The following is a 22,355-nucleotide window of genomic DNA, read 5'->3' as shown; positions in this document are numbered from 1 at the left end:
ATTTTTGAGGATTGTCGATGTTGGCAGCATTGTACAGGATCTGGCTGTTAATTCCGGCAATATTCAGGAGTTGAAAAAACAATGCCATTGGCCATCTTCGTGTTCTTCGGGATACCGAATAGGTACTGCACATTTTGTCTACAGTGTCTACGCCTCCTTTATGTGAATTATAGTCCAAAATTATCATTGGTTTTCCTGTTTCGGGATCTACTGTAGAATTACTGTGCATGGTAGATAGGAGAATGACAGCTTTATTTTTTTTTGGTGTGTAGGATACAATGGTAACTTCTTTTTGAAAACCAAAAGTGGATGATCCAATTGGTGTGTTTTTTCTTGGTAAAAACTCTGGAGGTAGTTCCCTTTTATTTCGTTTAAGTGTGCCAACCATCGTTATCTTTTCCTTCAAAAGGTCAATTGCCAACGGATAACTCGTATACCAATTGTCGCACGTTAAATTACGGTTTTTACCTTTCCAAGGTTGAAGCAGGCGATGGGTAATATCCGTTGGTGTGTTAGATTTTTTGTAGGGCCCTTCCGGTTGTTGACCACAATACACCTCAAAATTGGTGACATAAAAGGTCTGCGCGTCACATAACACAAACACTTTTAAGACATACTTTACAGGTTTACTTGGAATGTATTGCGCAAAGTTGCATCTACCTCTAAAAGGTATCAACATTTCATCGATAGTCATTTCTTCTCCCAAGGAATAGTTGCTGCTACAGTTTTTTATAAACGTATCAAGAGTAAAGCGAATGGCAGCAAGTTTGTCAATTGATTTTCGGTCCTTTCGAGTATCTTTGTTGTCAAACCTGCAGAGCAGCAAGCAAAAATAAAAATCAATCTGCGCTCATACAGGCTCGAAAGATTTCTGAGCCGGTACCATCTTTTGCTCACAATTCGAGGAAGTGTGTATGATTTTGTTTTTTAGTCCCTGCAAGAAATAATAATCCTAATAATGCCATGATTTCCTGTTTAGTCGTATCTTTAGCCCGTCTTGGCCGTTCATAATTTAATCGCATTTTTGCAATCTGCAAATTTGTACATTCAACTATATTTTCTATGATTTCATTTGTAAAGAGTTTTTCAAAAGCACTTAGTTCCGTAGTAACATCTCTCGCACAAACTGTTGGCCCAGGAAATATCTTGACAATATTTTTTGAAGGAGTTTTAGTAAATTTGCTAAGAAGAGATTTCTTATACCATTTAGTTTTTCTGTCTTTTGCTATAAAATAATCATTGTCTTCATCAAGATCTAAACTGTTTTCAATGTTACTGTTTGTGTCCGAGTCAATCGTATATTGATTTTCGTCATTCAGATCAACTTCTGATTCAGTGTCGTGCTCCGTTTTTTCTATTAGCTCGTCGTCTGAAGTATCTGGGTCTCCACCAACATCTTCATCAGATTGTTCCTCAAATATAGCTTGAGCCATAGCTCTAAGTTCATCTTCTGAGAGTTTTTGGGGATTTCTTACTAGTACACGATCCCAGCAAAGTAAATATTTTGTAGTACCTCTCGATTTATAAACGTTACGAGAAATATATAGAGGCAACATTTGTAATTTTTATTATTTATTTCTAATTAATATTTCAAAGAGAAATGACCGTATTGCTATGGAAGAAAGAACATGAAAAAACAAGACCACAAAAACAACTAGAAGGTCGTTAAATAGTCCAATAATAGGTACTCACAAATATCCAAATAGATAACGGTATATCAAGTTATGAGAAAATGCTAAAATAAAATATTTGTTTAAATGTATTATCAGAAAACTAGTTTTATTATAATAAAATGAAAGTTTTATTAAAATTTTAATAACAAATTACAAATTCTTTTATTCAAAACGTTGCAAAATGTCTAGCTTTTGTTACATACAAGTCGCTATACATAAATAATGCTATTTTTTAGTAGATAAACGTAATATAAATCTCACAAAATTTACTTACATAACTAGGTGCTTGGTGTACTACATACACCACTGGTAAACTTCTCCTGAATTTTTCCAACCGTCAGTCTATCTCTGCAGCAATCAATTTTACAACTGTTGAGGTTTATAGCTGACACATCAGAGATAGGTTAGGTAGAGGAACACGTGCGCAACCAGTGCTTATCAGAAATAGCGGCCAATTTAGTGCGACTGGTGTACTGAGTACACCGTAGCCCGTAGTTAAAGGTTAAAATACAAACATTAATTAAACAAATTTTGTTTTTTATTACTTGGTGAAAAATTCTTCTAATTATTTAATTTTATCTGTCCCATTCATATTGACAATTCAGACATATAGTATACATTTAAAAGTAGACGACATTAAAATGACATTGCCAATATTATTGAGTTGCGGAACGACTTTATTGTAAGATATATTCATTCGATTACATTAACTTGAACTTGAAATTACCCGTCAGAAAAAATCATAGCATGTGATCCGTTTTTAAAAAGATAACCACATGCAATGATGGCAGTAAAATTCTCCCGTTGCTGATTACATAGTAAATCATAAGGGAAAACCAGAAAAAAAAACTTGATACTATCCCGACATAGAAAGTATTTGGCCAAACTCCAATTTTACATGTAAGTTATTTAAAAACATAAATAATGTATCCTCGATATGTTATTGACTTATTAAATGTAGTCCACTCGTCAGAGAGTTGACCCCTATAAATCTTAAGAACAAGCTGAATTTTGCAGAGAATATTAATTTTGGGACCACAAAAAAGATGCAAAAAAGTTTACCACTTTTACCTCCGAGCTTCCCCCTAAAACCCCCGTTCTCTTAGAAACAACGCTTGAAGCAACCGTCGATTTTGAACGTCAATAAAATTTGTATCATCTCGACGGAAAAAAATCGATATCTTTTGATCCAAGTGTCCTATCGACAAATATCAAGATTCCTTTTAAAGGTAAAAAGTGTAGCTTTTGTATGCAGTTTTTGTATTTTACCGAGAAAAAATTCAGTTATTATAAAGGTGTAAGATAAATAAATGTGAGATTCTCGTGAGATGAATAAAATTGAACACTTTTATTGATCAGTTGTAGTAAAATTTTCATTTTAAGAGATTGATCTTTAAAACTTATAACATGAAATTTCAATTTTCAGTTGTGGCAACAAATATGAGGCATTTGAAATATGAATAAAAAACGCAGAATTTAATGTTTCACAATACAAACGATCACGCGGAAAATGCATTTAAGAAGACGTTTTTTGGGTGTGGTTTTTTGCACAGGTTTGGTTCTTTTGAAAAACGTACTAGTATAATTCAAAAAAAGTTGTAAGTGTTTTAGATCGTTTGTTATATGAAAGTTAAAATCTAGCGTTTTTCAAGCAAATTTCAAATGCCTCACAGTTGTTGCCAAAACTCAAAACTGAAATTTCATGCTATAGGTTTTAAAGGTTAGGCACTATTAATTTAAACTTGAGTGGCCAGTCAATGAAAGCGTTAGATTGTATTGTAAACGTTTATTTATTTAACACTTGTATAAAATCTAAGTTTATTTACGACAAAATAAAAAAAAACAGCATAGGAAAGATAAACTTTTTACCTTTAAAATGCATCTTGATTTTTGTCAATAGGACACTTGTATTAAAAGATATCGAATTTTTACCGTCGAGCTGATACAAATTTTATTGAACATTAATTTCGCGCGTGTAACTGACATTCAAAATCGACAGTCGATTCAAGCGTTATTTGTGAGAAAACGGAGTGTTTTAGGGGGAAGCTCGGGGGCTTCTTTTTTTAAATTATCTAAGCTACATTTTTTATTTACAACATATTTTTCTACGGTTTACAGATTTTTGGTAAAATGATTTTTTTACGTTTTTGCCCCCCTACGAGAGGGGTTTTAGGGAGAAGCCCAGGGATAAAAGTTGTAAACTTTTTTGCATCTTTTTTGGGGTCTCAAAATTAATATCGTCTGCAAAATTCAGCTTTTTTTGTATAAGTTCAGTGGCGTTTTCGTCTCTGACCACTGGAGTAGTGGTATTTTCTTTTTATTGAATTCCTCTCTTAATATATGTAACCAGATCCCTACTGCACTCTGCTAAAAAATTTGCCACGCAATTGGTTTCGTTAACATAATTAAAGCCGCTTCTTCGATTTATCTCTTTTTGCCATCTGTTTCTTTCAGGACTATACTTGAATCTGTAGCGACAAGCTAATTACGAATAATTATAAGTTTTCTATTTAAAAATTAAATGACAGATCTCATATTAAAATGTACATTTTCGTAGTTGGTAATTCTTATACAGAAATATATTTATTTCTCCTATAACCTTGCAGACGTTGGATTTTTCATGTATGGGAAACGAAATATTATGTTGTAAGCAAACACAAGAGACCAGGCCGATAATATTTAAGTTTATCGTCTGGCTTTTAAAACAAAGAATGTGTGTTTAGTTTAGTAACCAATCAGTCACAATTTGCATCGGTCCGCTATACCTTGCAAAAACACCTTCCCTTCGAGAATTAATTACATTTTACGAAATTAAATATTATTAACAGTTTTTTCTATGTTTATTTTGTTTCCGTGGAAAATATGTTTATCACACACGTATCCACACAACCACGGAACAAATCTTTTCATTGAACCCTACCCATTGAACTGAACTGATAACAAATGTTTCTTATTTTAAAACGAATTTTCGTTAGAACTGGTACTTTTGGCTCGATTGTATGAGGGTTTCATGATTTCCTTTTTAATATTAATATGATTTGATTTAAAACTTAGATAATTATTGGTGTGTGTTGGTTTTCTATACACTTCAATTTCATATCCAGTATCCTTCTTTAAGATTAAAACATCCAGAAAAGGTAGTGTGTCTTCTTTATCGTTTATATTATTCAGCAATGTGTCCAACAACTCTGATCCATGAGGCCATATTGAAAATACATCAACTACATTTTTCCAAACATACTGTGGGTTTTAAATTTTGTTTAGAAATAATATTTGTTTTATAATCTTCCATAAATATATCAGCTAATAATGGAGATAAACTAAAGCCCACTGCTAGACCAAATTTTGCTTATAAAATTCATCATTTAGTTGAAAATAGGTATTATCAGTACATAATCTCAATAACTCCATTGTAGCTGATATATTTAGTCTTCTTTTAGTTGCGAATGTACCACTATTCTCTAATTTTTTTTTTAATTATTTTAAGGGCCGATTATTCGAACGCTAATCAAAACTTGATTGTAATCAAATATTTAATTACAATCAAATACGTCACAGCAGCTGTCAAAATAATTAAAAATTGCTTATTATTATTGTAGATTTTTGTACAATTAAGTTTTGATTAGCGTTCGAACAATCGGCCCTTAAAGTCTTATTTAATGGCACATTTTTGTAAATAAACTATTTATGTCAAAACTTACTAAAATAATATTAGAATTTAATTCAATATTCCGCATTTATTGAAAAAATATTGTGTATTCTTTATTAATTCCTCATTTTTATTTTTGTAATTGGTTGTACAATATTTAATAAAAATTGTTGACAGTTTACTACAAGGTGAATTCATGGTACTACCAATAGGTCTAAGTGGAGTAATCGCTTTATGAACTATGCATAAAAATGAGGTGTCTTGCTGTAATAAATCTTGTTTGGTAAATTGTTAAATTTAATAATCTTTAAACTTAAATAAAGTTCTAAATTAACAATATAAAGTTCTTTTCTTCTTCTTCTTCTTCTTCGTCTTCTAATGGCGCTACAACCCTTTGTGAGTCTTGGCCTGCTTAACAATGTTCTTACATTCTGCCCTGTTGGATACTTTCCTTAACCACTGCCTGATGTTCATGGTTTTAAGATCCCTCTCTACGTCGTCTATCCATCTTTTACGGGGCCTTCCTCTTGTTCTGTTTCCTTGGGGCTTCCATCTCTGGACTACTTTTACAACTCGATTATCTGGCATTCTTTCTAGGTGACCAAGCCAGTTTAGCCTTTGTGACTTTATAAATCTGACAATATCTGCGCTCTGCATTAGTTCGTCCAGCTCGCGGTTCATTTTAATTCTCCACGAACCATCGCTGCATTGGGTTGGTCCAAATATCTTCCATAGTATTTTGCGCTCAAATATTCTCAGTTGATTTTCATCAGTGGTTGAGAGGGTCCACGTTTCACATCCATATGTGACCACTGGTCTAATTACTGTTTTGTAGATTCTAAGCTTAGACTCACGATTCAGAAACTTACTTTTCATTAAGTCTTTGTATGCATAAAAGCACTTATTACCGCTAAGAATCGTGCTTGTGTTTATTGACTGATGTTGTTGTTGTCATTTAATATTGAGACTAGGTAGGAAAAAGTGTAGGCATATTTGTAGGTATGGTCTAACTTTTTCGCTTAATACCCTTTTGTTGCGCCTTATTATGGCAACATTATCCGCATATGAGCATATTTGCATTGATCTTGTAATAATACAGCCGTTTATATCAAGTTTTCTAACAACAGCTTCTAAAGTTAGATTAAAAAGTGTTGTTGATAAGGCATCACCTTGTCTAACTCCATTTTCCATATCAAAGGCCTGCGTCATATCTCCATCTATTTTCACCATAGCTTTGGAACCCTCCAGAGTCATTCGTATAAGTTTAACCAACTTATTAGTTATCCCTAACATAGATAGTTGCTTTAACATTTTTTGTCGATCTACTCCATCAAACGCCTGTTTGAAATCGATATACAAGTCGTAAATAGGTATGTTATATTCAACACATTTTTCATGTATACCTCTTAACATATGTATTTGGTCTGTAGTTGACCTCTTTGGTCTGAAGCCACATAGGTATTCACCAATAATCTCCTCCGAAAACGATTTCAGGCGGCTGTATATAATTCCTGATAATATCTTGTAGACAACATTTAAAACTGTTTTGAGCCTATAATTTTTTCAGAGTCGTTTGTCTCCACCTTTGTACATAGGAAGTATGATTCCTACTTTTCAATCTTCTAGGATGACTTCTAGTGTCCATATGCGGTCGATTAGTTTATGCATAGGCCTCCATAGCGCATGTCCACCATTCTTTATCAGTTCTGCAGTTATTCCATCTGTGCCAGGTGTTTTGTTATTTTTTAGACGTTTTATGACGTTTATCGTTTCTTCCAATATTGGTTGCTCAACTAGTTGTTCTGCTGTGTGGTGAATTATTTCTTCATCTTCGCTTTGTTCTTCTTCTGGATTTAACAGCTCTTGAAAATGCTCCTTCCACCTTTTCATTATTTCCTCTTTCTTGCTGATAATTGCCGCATTTTTGTCCTTGCAAACTGTTGATCTTGTCATGTATCCTTGAGTGCATTGCTTGGTTTCCTTGTAAAATTTTTTAGTCTCTCTTCTGTTATTATAATCTGTAATTTGTTGTATTTTTCTATCCAACATTTCTCTCTTTTTCCTTTTACAAATTTTCTTTGCATCTTTTCTGAGTTCTTCATATGCCCTTCTATTCAATCGGGAATCCCGTTGTAGACATTTCTGTCTAGCTATATTTTTGCTATTTATTACTTGTTGGCAATCTTGGTCAAACCATTCCTCGTTTCTTTTGATTGAGGTATCACCCAATGTTTCCTTTGCCATATTATTTGTAGTTGTTGTTTGGATGACATTCCATTCTTCTTTAATATTGTTTATGTTCTCCTCTTTCATTTAATATTACTTTTATTTTCTGCTGGTACTCATTCTTCTTTTTAGGATTTTTAAACATATATGTATTCCATTTTCTTTGTTTGGCGCCTTTCTCTTTTCTTACCATTGATATTCTTTGTTTTATCTTCGATATAACCAAGAAATGGTCCGAATCGCAATTTGTGCCTCTATAAGTTCTTACATCCGTTACGGAGGTTTTCCACCGCTTAGATATTAGTATATCATCAATTTGATTAAATTTATTAGTACCAGGTATCATCTAGGTTCCTTTATAAATATTTTTATGAGGGAAACACGTACTAACAAATCTTAGTTTGTTTGCCATTGCCAACTGTGCCACTCTTATACCGTTGTTGCTGGTAATATCATGTAAACTATGCTTACCAAAGGATTCTGCATATATTGGCTCTTTTCCCAGCTTCACGTTCATATCACTCAGGACTGTAACTGCATCTCTCTTCTGTGCGTTTTCACATTCTACTTGTAGTTGGTCATAGAATTGATCGGTTACTAGTTCATCTGCTGCTTTTGTTGGGGCATGGATATTAATAATTTTAATATTATGAAATTTTCCCCTTGGACGTTCTTTTAAGGTAACAAAATTCTGTTTTCCAAGGGCTTCGTTGGATTCTTTATAAATTTTGTGTAAGGTACATTTGTTATTAGGTCTTTCATTTTTTTTAAACTTTATATATTTTAAGTTTTATTCTGGCTTAGTTAATCAGTTACTTCTATACCATGTAATACAAACAATAAAAATTAACTGTTACGACTTTTAAAATATTATCCAACTCTGTAATTAAATTTATTTTTTAAACCGGTTGTCATGCCATTCTCTGTTTTCATATTTCATGTTTCAAATCCAACTCAAATTAGACCGGTATGTCTATGATATTAACAAAGCTACTTTAAAATATTTGAGCAAAAAATTAATGTATATATTGCATGTGTAGTTGCGACAGAAAGTTTTGACAATTTGGTAAATGTGCAGTTTTAAATTCCTTAATTTAACAAAAAATATATTGGAGAAAAAAGATAGTTCAATTTATCAAAAATGAAAAGTCTTCTTTTTCTTCTTTATAAGCAATTCTGATTGTTCATTGGCGGATTAATACCTCTATGGAATGCTGTCACTCCATCTTTTGCGCGGTCGTCCGATACTTCTTCTGCCGATTGTTGTCTTACCTCTTGCTATTTTGACGACAAGGGTCTTCTCCATTCTGCTTATGTGGTTGTTCCATTCTTTTTTCTATTTTGTGTCCATTCATTTATACACTGTACGTTACATTTTCTTTTAATGTTTTACTTCTCTCTCGACCTCTTTCGAATTCTTCTCAGTACTCTCATCTCTGCCATTTCCAGTAGACTTTGCGTTGTGGCTGTGTGAGGTGTTTTTTATGAGGCATATGTCATTATTGGTCTTACACTGGCCTTATAAATTCTTGATTTCATCTCAGTGTTAATGTGTCTGTTTCGCCATATAGAGTTATTCATTCATCCTGCCAGTCTATTTGCTTTTTGCACTTGATCTCTTACTTCTTTATCCAGGTCTCCATAGCTAGACAGTGTAATTCCCAGGTATTTTATTTTCATTACTTGTTCAATCCTGATGCCATCAATTTCTACTGTTGTTTAAGTTTACTTTACTATTGTTTAAGTTTTCTGAGATGAGATTATCATATTAAATTCTTTTGTTCTTATGTTAAATCTGTGGACCAGTCTTTGCAGACTATCTTTACCTTATGCTATCAATATTGCGTCATCTGCGTAACAGAGTATTTTGGTTTCTTTGTTTCCCATTCTGTATCGTTTTCCTTTTTTAACGCTTTTGATGTATCAAATTGAAGAGCATGGGGCTTAATGAATCCCCTTGTGTTACTCCGCTGCCTATTTCTATATGTTCTGTTCTATATAGTATTTTTCATATAAAATTGCGTGCACGTCATTCAATATTTACGACGTCAGAACACAAGGATAAATGAACATAAAAGCCATTGTCGTTTAGGACATATCGACAAATCTACCGTTGCCGAACACGCTTTGGGAAGCGGAGAACATCGAAGACTGTTTGAAGAAACGCAGATGCTGGACAAAACTTCACAGTACTACCCACGGTTGTATCGGGAAGCGGTGAAAATATATAAGCACCCAAATAATTTTAATCGGATAAAAGAGGAACTGAAAATTAACAAGACATGGATACCAATATTAAAATCCACAAACTCCCTTCCCGCCAAACATGAAGAAAGAAAAGCTACTACAAACGACGACACGCTCCCTCAAGCCGAAACCAGTGGAGGGGAGGCGAGTGGAAAATATAAATATTGCCTCTGTAGTACAACGCACCGTCATTTTCAGGTTACAAGCGAAGCAGTAACATCTTCAGAAGATGCCAACCCCTAGTGTTGGCGAAACGTCGAGAACTAATATCACAAGACAACGGCCTAACAGCCCGTACAAACAGTTTAACAACAATACAAAATACCGGCATATCTATGTTTGGTGGACCTTAAGAAAGCATTTAACCGGGTCAAAGTAAAATACCTTATCCACTTATTGTACGCAAGAGAGATACCCTCTAAGAATAATAAAAACGACCAAACATATCTATCAAAACAACACAATAAAAGTAGAAGAAGAACTAACCGACCCTATTGAAGCTGAAAATGGGATAAGACAGGGAGATTTCCTGAGTCTGGCCTGAACAGACGGAGGAAACACGACCTGACACAGAGAGGACAAAATGGTTCTTATAAACAGCAGAGATGAAAACACTATGACTACGTCATATATTACGTAGATGCAAGGCGAAGAACATCAAGAGCTGGGTAAGAAATAAAGGAGTGGAATGGAATGATCATATAAGCCAAATAACAATAGAGTTGTACAGACGGCAAGACACGGTTCCCAAATAGGAAGACGATCAGTAGGAAGACCACGGAAAGGATGGAACGAAAACTTACTGGAGGTACAATGAAAAACAGACAGAGTTATGTCTACATAAAAAGAAGAAGAGGAAGTATTGCTGTAAATATTTGACCTATAGTTGATTTTTCCTTACGAAGTATACTTTTCTAGGAATCATCCAAAAAACAGTATATATATATATATATATATATATATATATATATATATATATATATATATATATATATATAATATATAAAAAAACAATGGTGGCTAAAAATGTGTATATTATATAAAGTGGACGGTGGAAAATAATTTCAAGAAAGAAAAATTTTCAAACATTTGTTAAATAAAATTTAAAAATAGTTATTAGTTCACAAAAATTTTGATTACTCCAAATGAAATAACACAATACCATAGTTAGATACACAGACACTTCATATTCGTATTCATTAATTTGTTTGTGACACCATGATATTTGGTAATTAATACAAGGTCATAATTTCAATATTGCATGTATTTCGAAGACAAATTATAGTTATGACAGGTCAGGATGATGCATACAATAATGATTGATCCTTTAATCTTAGCATTATGTCTCTAATAAAAGGATTTTATGCGTAGCATTAGGGGATTCTGACCCTATATGAATATTGTGAAAGTAGGATTAAAACTTTGTTGGTACAAGAAACATTTATTATAGTGCGATTATTTTATTTTAATTTTACAGAGTTTTGAAGAAGTAGTAATAATTATTATTATTGAAAAGTTTGTAGTTATTACGGAATATTGTATTACAAATCTAATTTTCAAAATTTAAATCAGATCAAACAAGATAGATCAATATTTACATCTAAATTTTCAAAATATAATATAAATAAGATGTGAAGAGAAAAGGAAATAATTTAAAAATGTTTCATGGCAAGTTATATTTTTTGAACGGTAGGCAGTCAGTAAAGAGACTAGTGGATTTTAAGTAACCATTTAAAAATAATTTAATATTATCTCAATAGTGTTTAGCTACTGGACAACACGAGACTACCAAAAAGGCTGAAGAGGTCTAACCTAGGTTAAATTCGAGTGTTTAAGTGTAAAAGCAACTGGTGAAATAATTTATGTTTCACATGAAATAAGGGGATACCATAGGTTAAATCTTAAAACAATATTGTGATATAATAGTCTAGGTGCCAGGTGACATACTGTTTCACTCATGCATAACAGGCTACAATTTTCAAGATAGCTTCATAGGACCTCGACCCCCAAATATCTCTTGGGATATTTTCTGTACCGGGTGCTTTTTCTCTCTAGCTTATCCAAAAGTGGTCATTTTGAAGTTACGTATCAAATTTATTAATAACGTATTGCTGTTTAATGAATACAAAAGTCGACTTCATGAAATATCCGAAAAAAATCTTGTCCGACAAAAATTTTGGTTCCATAAGGGAGTCCACCAAACTAAACATGCCAAAAAAAAAACTTCAAAAAATTTATTAATACCAAGCTGATTTTCTCTGTATCGTTTAAAAATAACGTAAAACATACTATTTTTACATTGTCCGACAAAATGTACTCGCCGATTTTTCCGTCCGACAGTGAAAATCAGCTTTCCCACGAGTCTGTGGAAATTTATTAATAACGTTTTTTGTTTATGATTTTAAGTTTTTAAATGAAGAGTACAGCTTAATAAATGAATTGTCCGACAACAAAATAGGGCTTTTTATCTGAAAATTAAAAAAATATACAGTCGAGATTATTTTTTTGTAGAATATGTGAGCATTAAAATTGTAGATATATCCTATTTATAAATAACAAGCTGATTTTTTCAAAGCTGTTTTATAAAATCTCGTTGTATAAAAATGTAGAATTGATGGACATGAATCTTTTTCCGATTTTTCAGTCGGACACGTTTCGTCGTATTCTTCGCTGAAATTGTGTATATAATTTTTTTTTAATTGTAAAACTTGCGTTTTTATTTATCAATATCTTTGACAGTACTATTTATGATGAATTTTACATGCTACATACTTTAACAAGATTGCCTCAAAAGTATGCAGTAATTTCTAAATACATTTTTAAATTTCTATTCTTTGAAAGAAAAGAAGTTCATATCATATTTCACAAATACAACTCACCAACTATTAAAGACCACGAACATCAGTTGAGAGGAGAAGAGAGTAATATTCAGTATGATGTCAGAAGAGAAAATATGCGCTCAACAGATTTTGGCAAATTTTTAAGAAATAGAAATTTTAAAGAAAAGTTTGTGGAATTTGTCATTGAAGACTGCTGCAACGGCGAATTTTCTGAGATATGTGAAGGAAAAATATTAAAATTGAATTATAATAATTGTTACGTGTATAAAGTTTTCAACAATCGAATAAAGAGATCTGTAGATTATAATTCATCTTGTACACATGAAGAAGCCGATACAAAGATTGTACATCATATTTGCCAGATGAACACGAACTATTAAGTGACAGTTCGTTGTACATATTCTGACATTCCTATAATTATGTTATCCAATATGGAATTTTTAAAATCTAATGTGGAAGTAATTATAGATATGTCAACCAACAAAAAAAGGAATATTTTAATATCAATGATATTTATCAAAATTATGGAGAGCAAATGACACGAGCTTTAACAGTTTGTCATGTACTTACTGGCAATGAATATAACCTTGCATTTTATAGAAAAGGAAAGAAGAGACCATTTAATATTTTGAAGAAAAACGAGAGATACCAAGTAGCCTTCCTGGATCTTTTAAGAATCCCTCCATCTGAAATGAATTATTCAAACCCAACATTTAAAGTCATTGAAGAATTTATTTGTAAAGTTTATTCCTTAAAAAGCAAAGACGTCAACATGAGACAAGTTGAGCTCTTCGAGAAGGCTTTTGGAAACAAAAATCACGATGAAATGGTAATAAAAGTTCAGTTTAGAGGTCTAGATGCATCAAGTATGCCTCCATCTTAAGAAGAGCTATTGCAACAAATTAAAAGAACAATTTATATATGCAGTGTGTGATGCAATTCACATTTAAGATCACCAACAAATTTAAAACCTAAAAATTGTGGATGGACTCTGATAGAAGAAAAATATTACCACCATTGGTTTGATGGCCCTCAGTATCCTACATTTGATGATATATCTTCAAATATATCAGGTAATAATATTTTATGCTTGTTATTTAGATTTGAAATATAGTACATGTAAAAAATCATAATCTATTATTATTTCAGATACTGAAAATCAAAATGAAGAGAACAATGAGGACATTATTAGTTCAAGTGATGAAGAGTTAAATAACTAAAGTTCTGATGAAGAATGACAAAAAAAAAGTTTAATTATTGAATTATTTTTTATTGTATACATAATATGTTTATATATATATATATATATATATATATATATATATATGTATATATATACATATATATATATATATATATATATATATATATATATATATATATATATATATATATATATATTTAAATAAATACAAAATTGCCATTTTTTGTCGGACTGCAATTTGGGTACATTATATTTGTCGGACACATATTCCATTTAGTATGTAAATCTTTCACAAATCTAATTTTTTTTGTCCGACAGTTATTAATAAATTTCCGCAGACCCGTGGAAAAGCCGATTTTCACTGTCGGACGGAAAAATTTGGGGAGTACATTTTGTCGGACAATGTAAAAATAGTATTTTTTACGTTATTTTCGAACGATACAGAAAAAATCAACTTGTTATTACTAAATTTTTTGTAGTTGTTTTTTTGGCATGTTTAGTTTGGTGGACTCCCTTATGGAACCAAAATTTTTGTCGGACAAGATTTTTTTCGGATATTTCACGAAGTCGACTTTTGTATTCATTAAACAGCAATACGTTAATAATAAATTTGATACACCACTTCAAAATAACCACTTTTGGATGAGCTGGAGAGAAAAAGCAGCCTGTACAGAAAGTATCCCCAGAGATATGTGGGGGTCGAGGTCTTATGAAGCTATCCTGAAAATTGAAGCCTGTTATCTATAAGTGATACAGTATGTCGCCTGGCACCTAGACTATAAGATTGAATGCTCGAATAAATTAATTTTATTCAAATAAAAGGCAGATATCGAGCACAGTTTATATATTAAATCTTGCCCAATTACTTTCGCTCCTAGAGCATCTTCGGGGGTATTTCGTTAAATTTGGGCTATCCAGCAATATATTGAGAATGTCATAAACATTAAAAATTTTACATTAACACAACAAGAAATAAGGATAAACAGTTTAAAATAAAAAAAAAACTACGACATATTGGTTGGCATCAAGAGAGAGAATGATTGGATTCACTGCAGTTTACATTTTCTCAACTGATGCCAATCCTTTTATTTGATTAAAATAAAACAATATTCTGGTTTCTTTTTTTCTGGTAATCTATCACATAAGGGCACTTCTTTACTAAACACCTTCTCGACTCAGATTAAGTGTTCGTCATAGAGCAGTTATTTTTGGACGAAAAATTTTTGGCGCCGTCTTTTAAATATCGGAACAGTGGAAATTTTTTTTAATATTTAAAAGGTGTGCAATCATGTAAGAAAAGTCTGGTTGCCATATATAATATATGGGATACAAAAAAAATGTTGAAAATGAGCCATTTTTAGCATTGTAGACGGTAATAGTACCTTTAGGTAATAAAACTGCGTTACAATTAAAATAACCATTTTAGCTATATAAATTTCACAACCTACAGCTAAAAGAATATTTCTGGACAGTTCAGAATAAAAGTAAAATCAATAAAATGTATCAAAATTTATAACCGCTAAAAGTAATTCAAATAATAATTATAAGCACGTGACGAATAAACTTTTACCGTGATCCAAGATTGGCCTATCGTTAAAACTATCATTTAAAAAATATAAATCACTCAACCTAGTGATGTAATCAATTAACTCGAAAAAGAAATTAGGAAAAACTGTGATATCTAAAACTGCCATGCATCAAAACATGTAATTTGGGTGTCGTAAAATAAAATAATAATATGAGGGTGAATAAATTTATATACAGCAGTAGAGGTGAGGATCCGGAAGAGGGAAAACAGATTTATGTAGGAAATGTGTTTGAAGAGTTATACCTTTTTGCCTTTTCAGGGCCGTAGGTTTTTATAATTTACTTTAAATATATATATATATATATATATATATATATATATATATATATATATATATATATATATATATATATATATATATATATATATGTATATATATATATATTATATATATATATATATATATATATATATATATATATATATATATATATATATATATATATATATATATATATATATATATATATATATAATATAGTAAACTCTTAAATATTGGGGAAATCGGCAAGAAAGACTCTAATGAGTATCAATTGTTTCGCCGAACGTTTTTTGTTACGTTAGTATCAACATAGTGCTGTTTTTTGTTACTATGTGCAAAAAAAAAGTTTTTTTAACGTTGGAAATGTATGGTAGCTTTGAACTTAAAACGCAAAGGTTTACCCAAGGTCAATCGAAAAACCCAATGTAACTACATTTAAAAGGAGGTAATTCTTTGAATTGTCGGCAATAACTAAATTCTTGATTGTTAGAAAGTTTAAATGTGAGGTTCTGTTTTACCAGAACGCATGTGCTGACAATTCGAGTTGTTCTTTTGAATATTTATGTCGTTAAGGTTCATTGGTAAAACCGAATGAAGTTAAATCCCAGTATAGGGAAATATTATTTTAGATTTTCTTTTTTAATTATATTATATTGTTCATGTATTATTATAATAATATCTTATTGAGATGTATCTAAGAAAAGCAAGGGAATGTTATCTTTTTTAGTTAATGAAAATTAATTATTAAAGTAGGTTAGTTGGTGATGGAATATCAGTCAAGTTAGTTATCTGTGATGTTATATTGTTCTTGGTATCTGATTTAAGTAAGAAGTGGTATATATCGCTTGGATTCTTAATGTCACTTTTAACATTGATGGAGAAATCGTTAAGGATTTTTTTAAATAGCGCGAAAGAAATTATGAAGTTTGTTTACTACTTATAATGGTTGACAAAAGCGAAAAAAAAAACATTGATCAGCAATCATTACATCGTTGTATGCAGCATGCCTCGTAATACAGATGATTCATGTGTATACACGAATTGTTTTTAAATCGTATTTTCAGAAAACGATAATTAAAATACAGAAATTTTAATTTGATATGATTTTTCGGACTATCTGTTCGGCGGCCCAACTATAATTGGAAAGTTTGTACTTAAATTTGGAACCACTTGAGAGTAAACAATACGCACATCCACTATTTTCTATCTATTTGTATATATTTGTGGCATCACAGTAACAGTTTAAAATAAATCTAAAAATATTGCTGCTGATTTTATTGTTTTCAGGTTTTCACTGTGTATGAGTATTATTACTTCAGTTTTATGAAAGAAAGCAAATACTTTAAGGTGGTACACAAATGCGGAGATGGCTTTTTAATCCAATATTTGTGAGTGAGATCTGATCTCTTAAGCTGACGTTTACTGTAAAATAATTTGGGATTCATTAAGTGGACCTTATGTATCCATTTGTCGCTTAGTAAGTTTCTCCCGATCTTGAAAGAAGGCTCAGAAGCTTAAACATGTAGGGGTTGTATAGCACCTAGACAGCCCCTTTAAGCAGAATTTTGAAAAATATGAATTTTTTCTAGAAGGTTTCTAAACGCACAACCATAGAGAGTAGTAATATAATATATAAAAAATCGTATATAAGCTCTACAGGGTGTTTCAAAAAAAGGTCACCACGTCTCTAGGGTAGGTAAAAAACTGAAAAATAATTGGGCTTTTTTAAGATACAGGGCGTTGAAGAAAAAAAAAAATTACGCATTTTTTACGATTTTGCAGAAACTACTGGCAACATTGTAATGAAATTTTATACGAATATGTTTTGGAAGCTGATACATCCCACGAATTTGTTTTTATATCTGATTTTCATAGAGGGCGCTGGTTACACGGATAGTACTAAGAATTAGTCAATATAACTTTTTTAAGAGTATAATTATTAATCAAAATTTCAAGTAAACTTAAACATCATTCAATTTTACACGAAAAAGGTACTCTTGGTAAAACTCGATACTGGCAAGAGCTCTTGGACTTGTCTGTAATGATAAGGATGTAATTGCTGTTCTTTCAGTATCCGCCAAGTATTTGAAGAAGAAGTATTTGTTTGTCTTGCTATATTCCCTACGCTAACTGTTGGATCTTGATCAAGTAAATTTAAAATGAAAAAGACAGAAAAGATTCGATTTCACGTTCAAAGCGTCTATGTATCTATTGATACGTATTTCGACTTAAAAAGTCTCATCAGAATAGTTATTCATAGCCGTTCTTAACGTGAAAAATAATCTTCTGTGTCTTATTAGAAGCAACAATAACATGGTTTCGTTATGGACGCAATCGCTATCGCAATCTTTTCTGTCTTTTTCATTTTATTCGGATCTACTCTGTATGAGTACGAGAAACAAATTCGTTAGGATTTCTGCCTAGATGAATAGACATGTGACATGAATGCAAATTTTAGATTCCTTATGTCTCTTTTAACATCTTTATCATCGTCTGGTCATGTCTTGCAATTCTTAGAAGGCTGCAGATTAAAGTAGAAATCTGAATTTGTTTCGAAACTATCTTACCGATTTTAAACGTAAAATATTATTTTCTTTATTAATTGTTTTTGTTGTTCTTGGTCTACCAGAATTTATTTTATTTGATCTCACATTCCCAGTTTCTCGACAACGTCGTTAAACGGCTCTAAATGTTTTTTTACTTGGTAAGTTTCTTCTAGGAAACTTTTCTGCATAACGTGTTACAGATGCACTAGAACATCCTAAACATTCGCCTAAGGTTAATAACATGTCAGTGTATTCAAAATTTGAGTACATTTTGATTTGATTTTTCAAATAACAAGGTTTCAAAACTCTAATTATTGTTGATTTATCGTCATAACAATCAATAAATGTCAGATTTCCATGGCACACTTGGAGAAAATAGAGCTATACCTATTACAACTTTATCATTACTACCAGCATCAATTATTACTTCATAATTTTCAAATCAAAATATTCCGAAAACGGTATACAGTATCGAGTTTTACCAAGAGTACTTTTTTCGTGTAAAATTGAATGATGTTTAAGTTTACTTGAAATTTTGATTAATAATTATACTCTTAAAAAAGTTATATTGACTAATACTTGGTAAGATCCGTGTAACTAGCGCCCTCTATGGGAATCAGATATAAAAACAAATTCATGGGATGTATCAGCTTCCAAAACACATTTGTATAAAATTTCATTACAATGTTGCCAGTAGTTTCGGAAAAATCGTAAAAAATGCGTAATTTTTTTTTCAACGCCCTGTATCTTGAAAACGGATGGCGTTACAAAAACTTTTTACTAAGCAAACCCCAATTATTTTTCAGTTTTCTACCTACCCTAGAGACGGGGTTACCTTTTTTTGAAACACTCTGTATAAAACAATAAAGATGTTTTAGCATAGCAATCCCACCACACTACAGTTGTCATTCTAATAAAATTACTACCTTTTTTGTATCTATCCAGTAGACATTGTATGTGTTGGGATACGGTTATTGTTTGAAAATTTCAAATGGTCAAATATCTAAATTAAAATTCCATTATAAAATACTGACTCGGACACAGAAATAGCTGAATAAACTCAGGTATAGCACTGTTTTTCAATAAAATTAAATACACTGGACAATTTTTATCAAAATTGCAAAGAATCTTTGCTATTACTCCAAACTGCGTGAAATTGCATTACATTTGAAAACACAAGCCAACCTAAATATCTTGGAGTTACTCTGGACCGGTCCCTCACCTAAAGATCTTCTTCTTCTTACGATGCCTATCCGTTCCGGATGTTGGCGATCAACATGGCTATCCTAACTTTGTTTGCTGCTATTCTGAATAGTCCGGTTGTCGATGTATTAAACCACTTTCTCAGGTTTTGAAGCCAAGATATTCTTCTTCTCCCTGGTCCTTTTTTTCCAAATACCTTGCCCTGAAGAATGAGTTGGAAAAAGCCGTATCTCTGTTCATTCCTCATAACATGGCCAAGATATTCTAGTTTGCGCTCTTTGATGGTGTTAATAATCTCGCATTCCTTGCCTATTCTACGTAGGACCTCAACATTAGTCACACGATCCACCCATGAAATTCTTAAAATACGTCTGTAACACCACATCTCGAATGCCACCTAAAGATAATACTGCACAAAAACTATAATGAAAGTAACTGTTTATTATATTATTTTTTAGATACCTATAAAGTTTAAATTTACCGAAAACACCCGCTACTGAACTCTTACCGGTATAAGAAGGCCTTTTGGCGTGTTTTTTATTACTAGTTGGAGAAAAATGATAAAAATTAATGGCATTGGGAAACGTAGTACGATAAGGTGATAATAAACACGAAATATACGCAAACATATGCTAGACGTAACCTCTTTTGCTTCCTGTTAAACATCATTCAGGATTCTTACAACGCCAATAACTCTTTTGCTCACATTCATCGCACGCAAAATATCTGAATATTTAGGATATAGTCGTACATATCTTAAAAGCTACTAATGGTCGTACGTACAGTTATGTTATCCAAAAAAACGGGATTGATAGGCCCATAATATTTAAAATAAATTTAATTTACAAACTTTGTTTTAACAATGTTAGTTCTACCAACTTAATAATTACGTATTAAGTAATGTGTAGTGTTCTTTTCGCCATGTAGATAAATTAAAATTAAAATCCCAGTGCTCTATTACTTTTTAGTTTAGGGAAAGAAAAATTTACTATCTTGGCCATATTCTTTAATCAATTCAATATGGCAATGGGATAAGACAGGGAGATTCCTTGAGTCCTCTGTTGTTCAACCTGATCATTCTTCTTCAGCGCGGAACAGTTCAGTGGTAGTCGTGTTATACCACTTTCGTAAATTTTTAAGCCAGGAAATGCGTCTTCTTCCCGGTCCTCTCTTACCATTTACCTTCCCCTGGAGAATCAGCTGGAGAGAGCCGTAACGTTCTTGATTTCTCATTACGTGTCCTAGATATTCCAACTTTTTAGTTTTGACGGTCATGATTTCACATTCTTTCCCCATTCTACGTAGGACCTCCACATTAGTAACTCTGTCAACCCAGGATATACCTAAGATGCGCCTATAACACCACATTTCGAAAGCTTCGAGCCGATTCATAGATGCAACAGTCAGTGTCCACGCTTCCATTCCGTAGAGCAGAACTGTGAATATGTAGCAGTTCAATAGACGGCATTTTGTTTTCAATGATATGTCTCGACTGTTGAAAATGGTTCTCATTCTAATGAATGCTGCTTTTGCTTTTATTATTCGCTGTTTAATTTCTGTTGAGTGGTCCCATTGGCTATTTAAATTGGTGCCTAGATATATATATATATATATATATATATATATATATATATATATATATATATATATATATATATATATATATATATATATATATATATATATATTGCTCGAGACTCTTTCGATATTCTGTTGGTTGATTGTAAGTTGAGAGTTTAGTATTGGTTTTTTACTAATTGTTATAAATTTGGTTTTCTTTATGTTAAGAGCTAGTCCGTATCTGTTGCTGTCTTCTGTTATGCGATTTGTTAATATCTGTAAGTCATTCAGATTATCGGCAAAAACTATAGTGTCATCTGCATATCTAATGTAATTCAACCATTCACCGTTTATTAGTATTCCTTTCGCACAATCGTCTAAAGCTTCCTTAAATACCCATTCAGAATAAATATTGAACAACAATGGAGACAAAATACAGCCCTGTCGTACTTCACGTTCTATTGCAATTTTATCAGTTAACTGGTCTTCTATTTTGATTTTGGCCGTTTGATTGTAGTAAATGTTTCTGATAATTCTAAGATCTTTGTTGACAATTCCAATTTCTTGCATTAGAATCATTATTCCAATTTCTTGCATTAGAATCAATAATTTGGCAAGTTTTACTCTGTCAAATGCCTTCTGGTAATCTGTAAAGCATACGTATATTTCACAATTCACATCCCTGCATCTCTGAAATAGCACCTGTACAGCAAAAAGGGCCTCCCGTGTTCCCAGAGCATCACGAAATCCGAATTGTGTTCTTGCTAGTTGTTCCTCACATTTTGTATATATTCTTTTGTGAATGACCTTTAGAAATGTTTTAAGTAAATGGCTCATAAGGCTTATAATTCTATAGTCTTCGCACTTTCTTGCATTGGGTTTTTTTGGAAGATTTATAAAAGTTGACACTAACCATTTTTGGGGAATTATGCCTGTATCATATATATTGTTAAATATATTTGTAAACCATTTTATGCCATCATAGTCCATAAGTTTTAAGAATTCTGAGTGAAAATTATCAGGGCCTACTGCTTTACCATCTTTGGTGCTTTTGATGGCATATTTTACTTCTTCGACTGTAAATGGTGGTCCAGATTCGCAATTGGTGTTTGTTGTAATACCAGTGTTACTTCGTATATCTTCAAAAGTTTTTTCCACGTATTTAATCCAAATATCCCTTTTATGCTCTATTTCCAGTACTATGTTTTCCTGATTATCTGTCAGGAATCCAGTGTTCTTGTTTTTATATAAGCCTGCCGCTTCTTTAATCTTTTTATGAAGGTTAAATGAATCATGTTTTTGTTGTAATGACTCTATCTCTGTACACTTCGAGCTAAACCAATTTTCTTTTGCTATT

The 22,355-nt window shown here is 31.8% G+C and overlaps 1 protein-coding gene across 1 annotated transcript in view; it reads left to right on the top strand.

Moving 5' to 3' along the window:
* ths (thisbe) overlaps positions 1-13,855 on the top strand; it is a 689,099-nt gene extending 675,244 nt beyond the window's left edge. The window contains exons 7-8 of the mRNA XM_072536347.1: positions 13,236-13,501; positions 13,785-13,855. Of these exons, the coding sequence (XP_072392448.1) occupies positions 13,236-13,501; positions 13,785-13,855 (337 nt within the window). The remainder of the gene's footprint in view (positions 1-13,235; positions 13,502-13,784) is intronic.
* Positions 13,856-22,355: the final 8,500 nt, after the last annotated feature.

Source organism: Diabrotica undecimpunctata, chromosome 6, assembly GCF_040954645.1.
Source record: "Diabrotica undecimpunctata isolate CICGRU chromosome 6, icDiaUnde3, whole genome shotgun sequence".
In the NCBI taxonomy this organism is placed as follows: Eukaryota; Metazoa; Arthropoda; class Insecta; order Coleoptera; family Chrysomelidae; genus Diabrotica; species Diabrotica undecimpunctata.
Note: the sequence above shows the minus strand (reverse complement) of the source record. Positions and strands in the feature narration are given on the sequence as shown.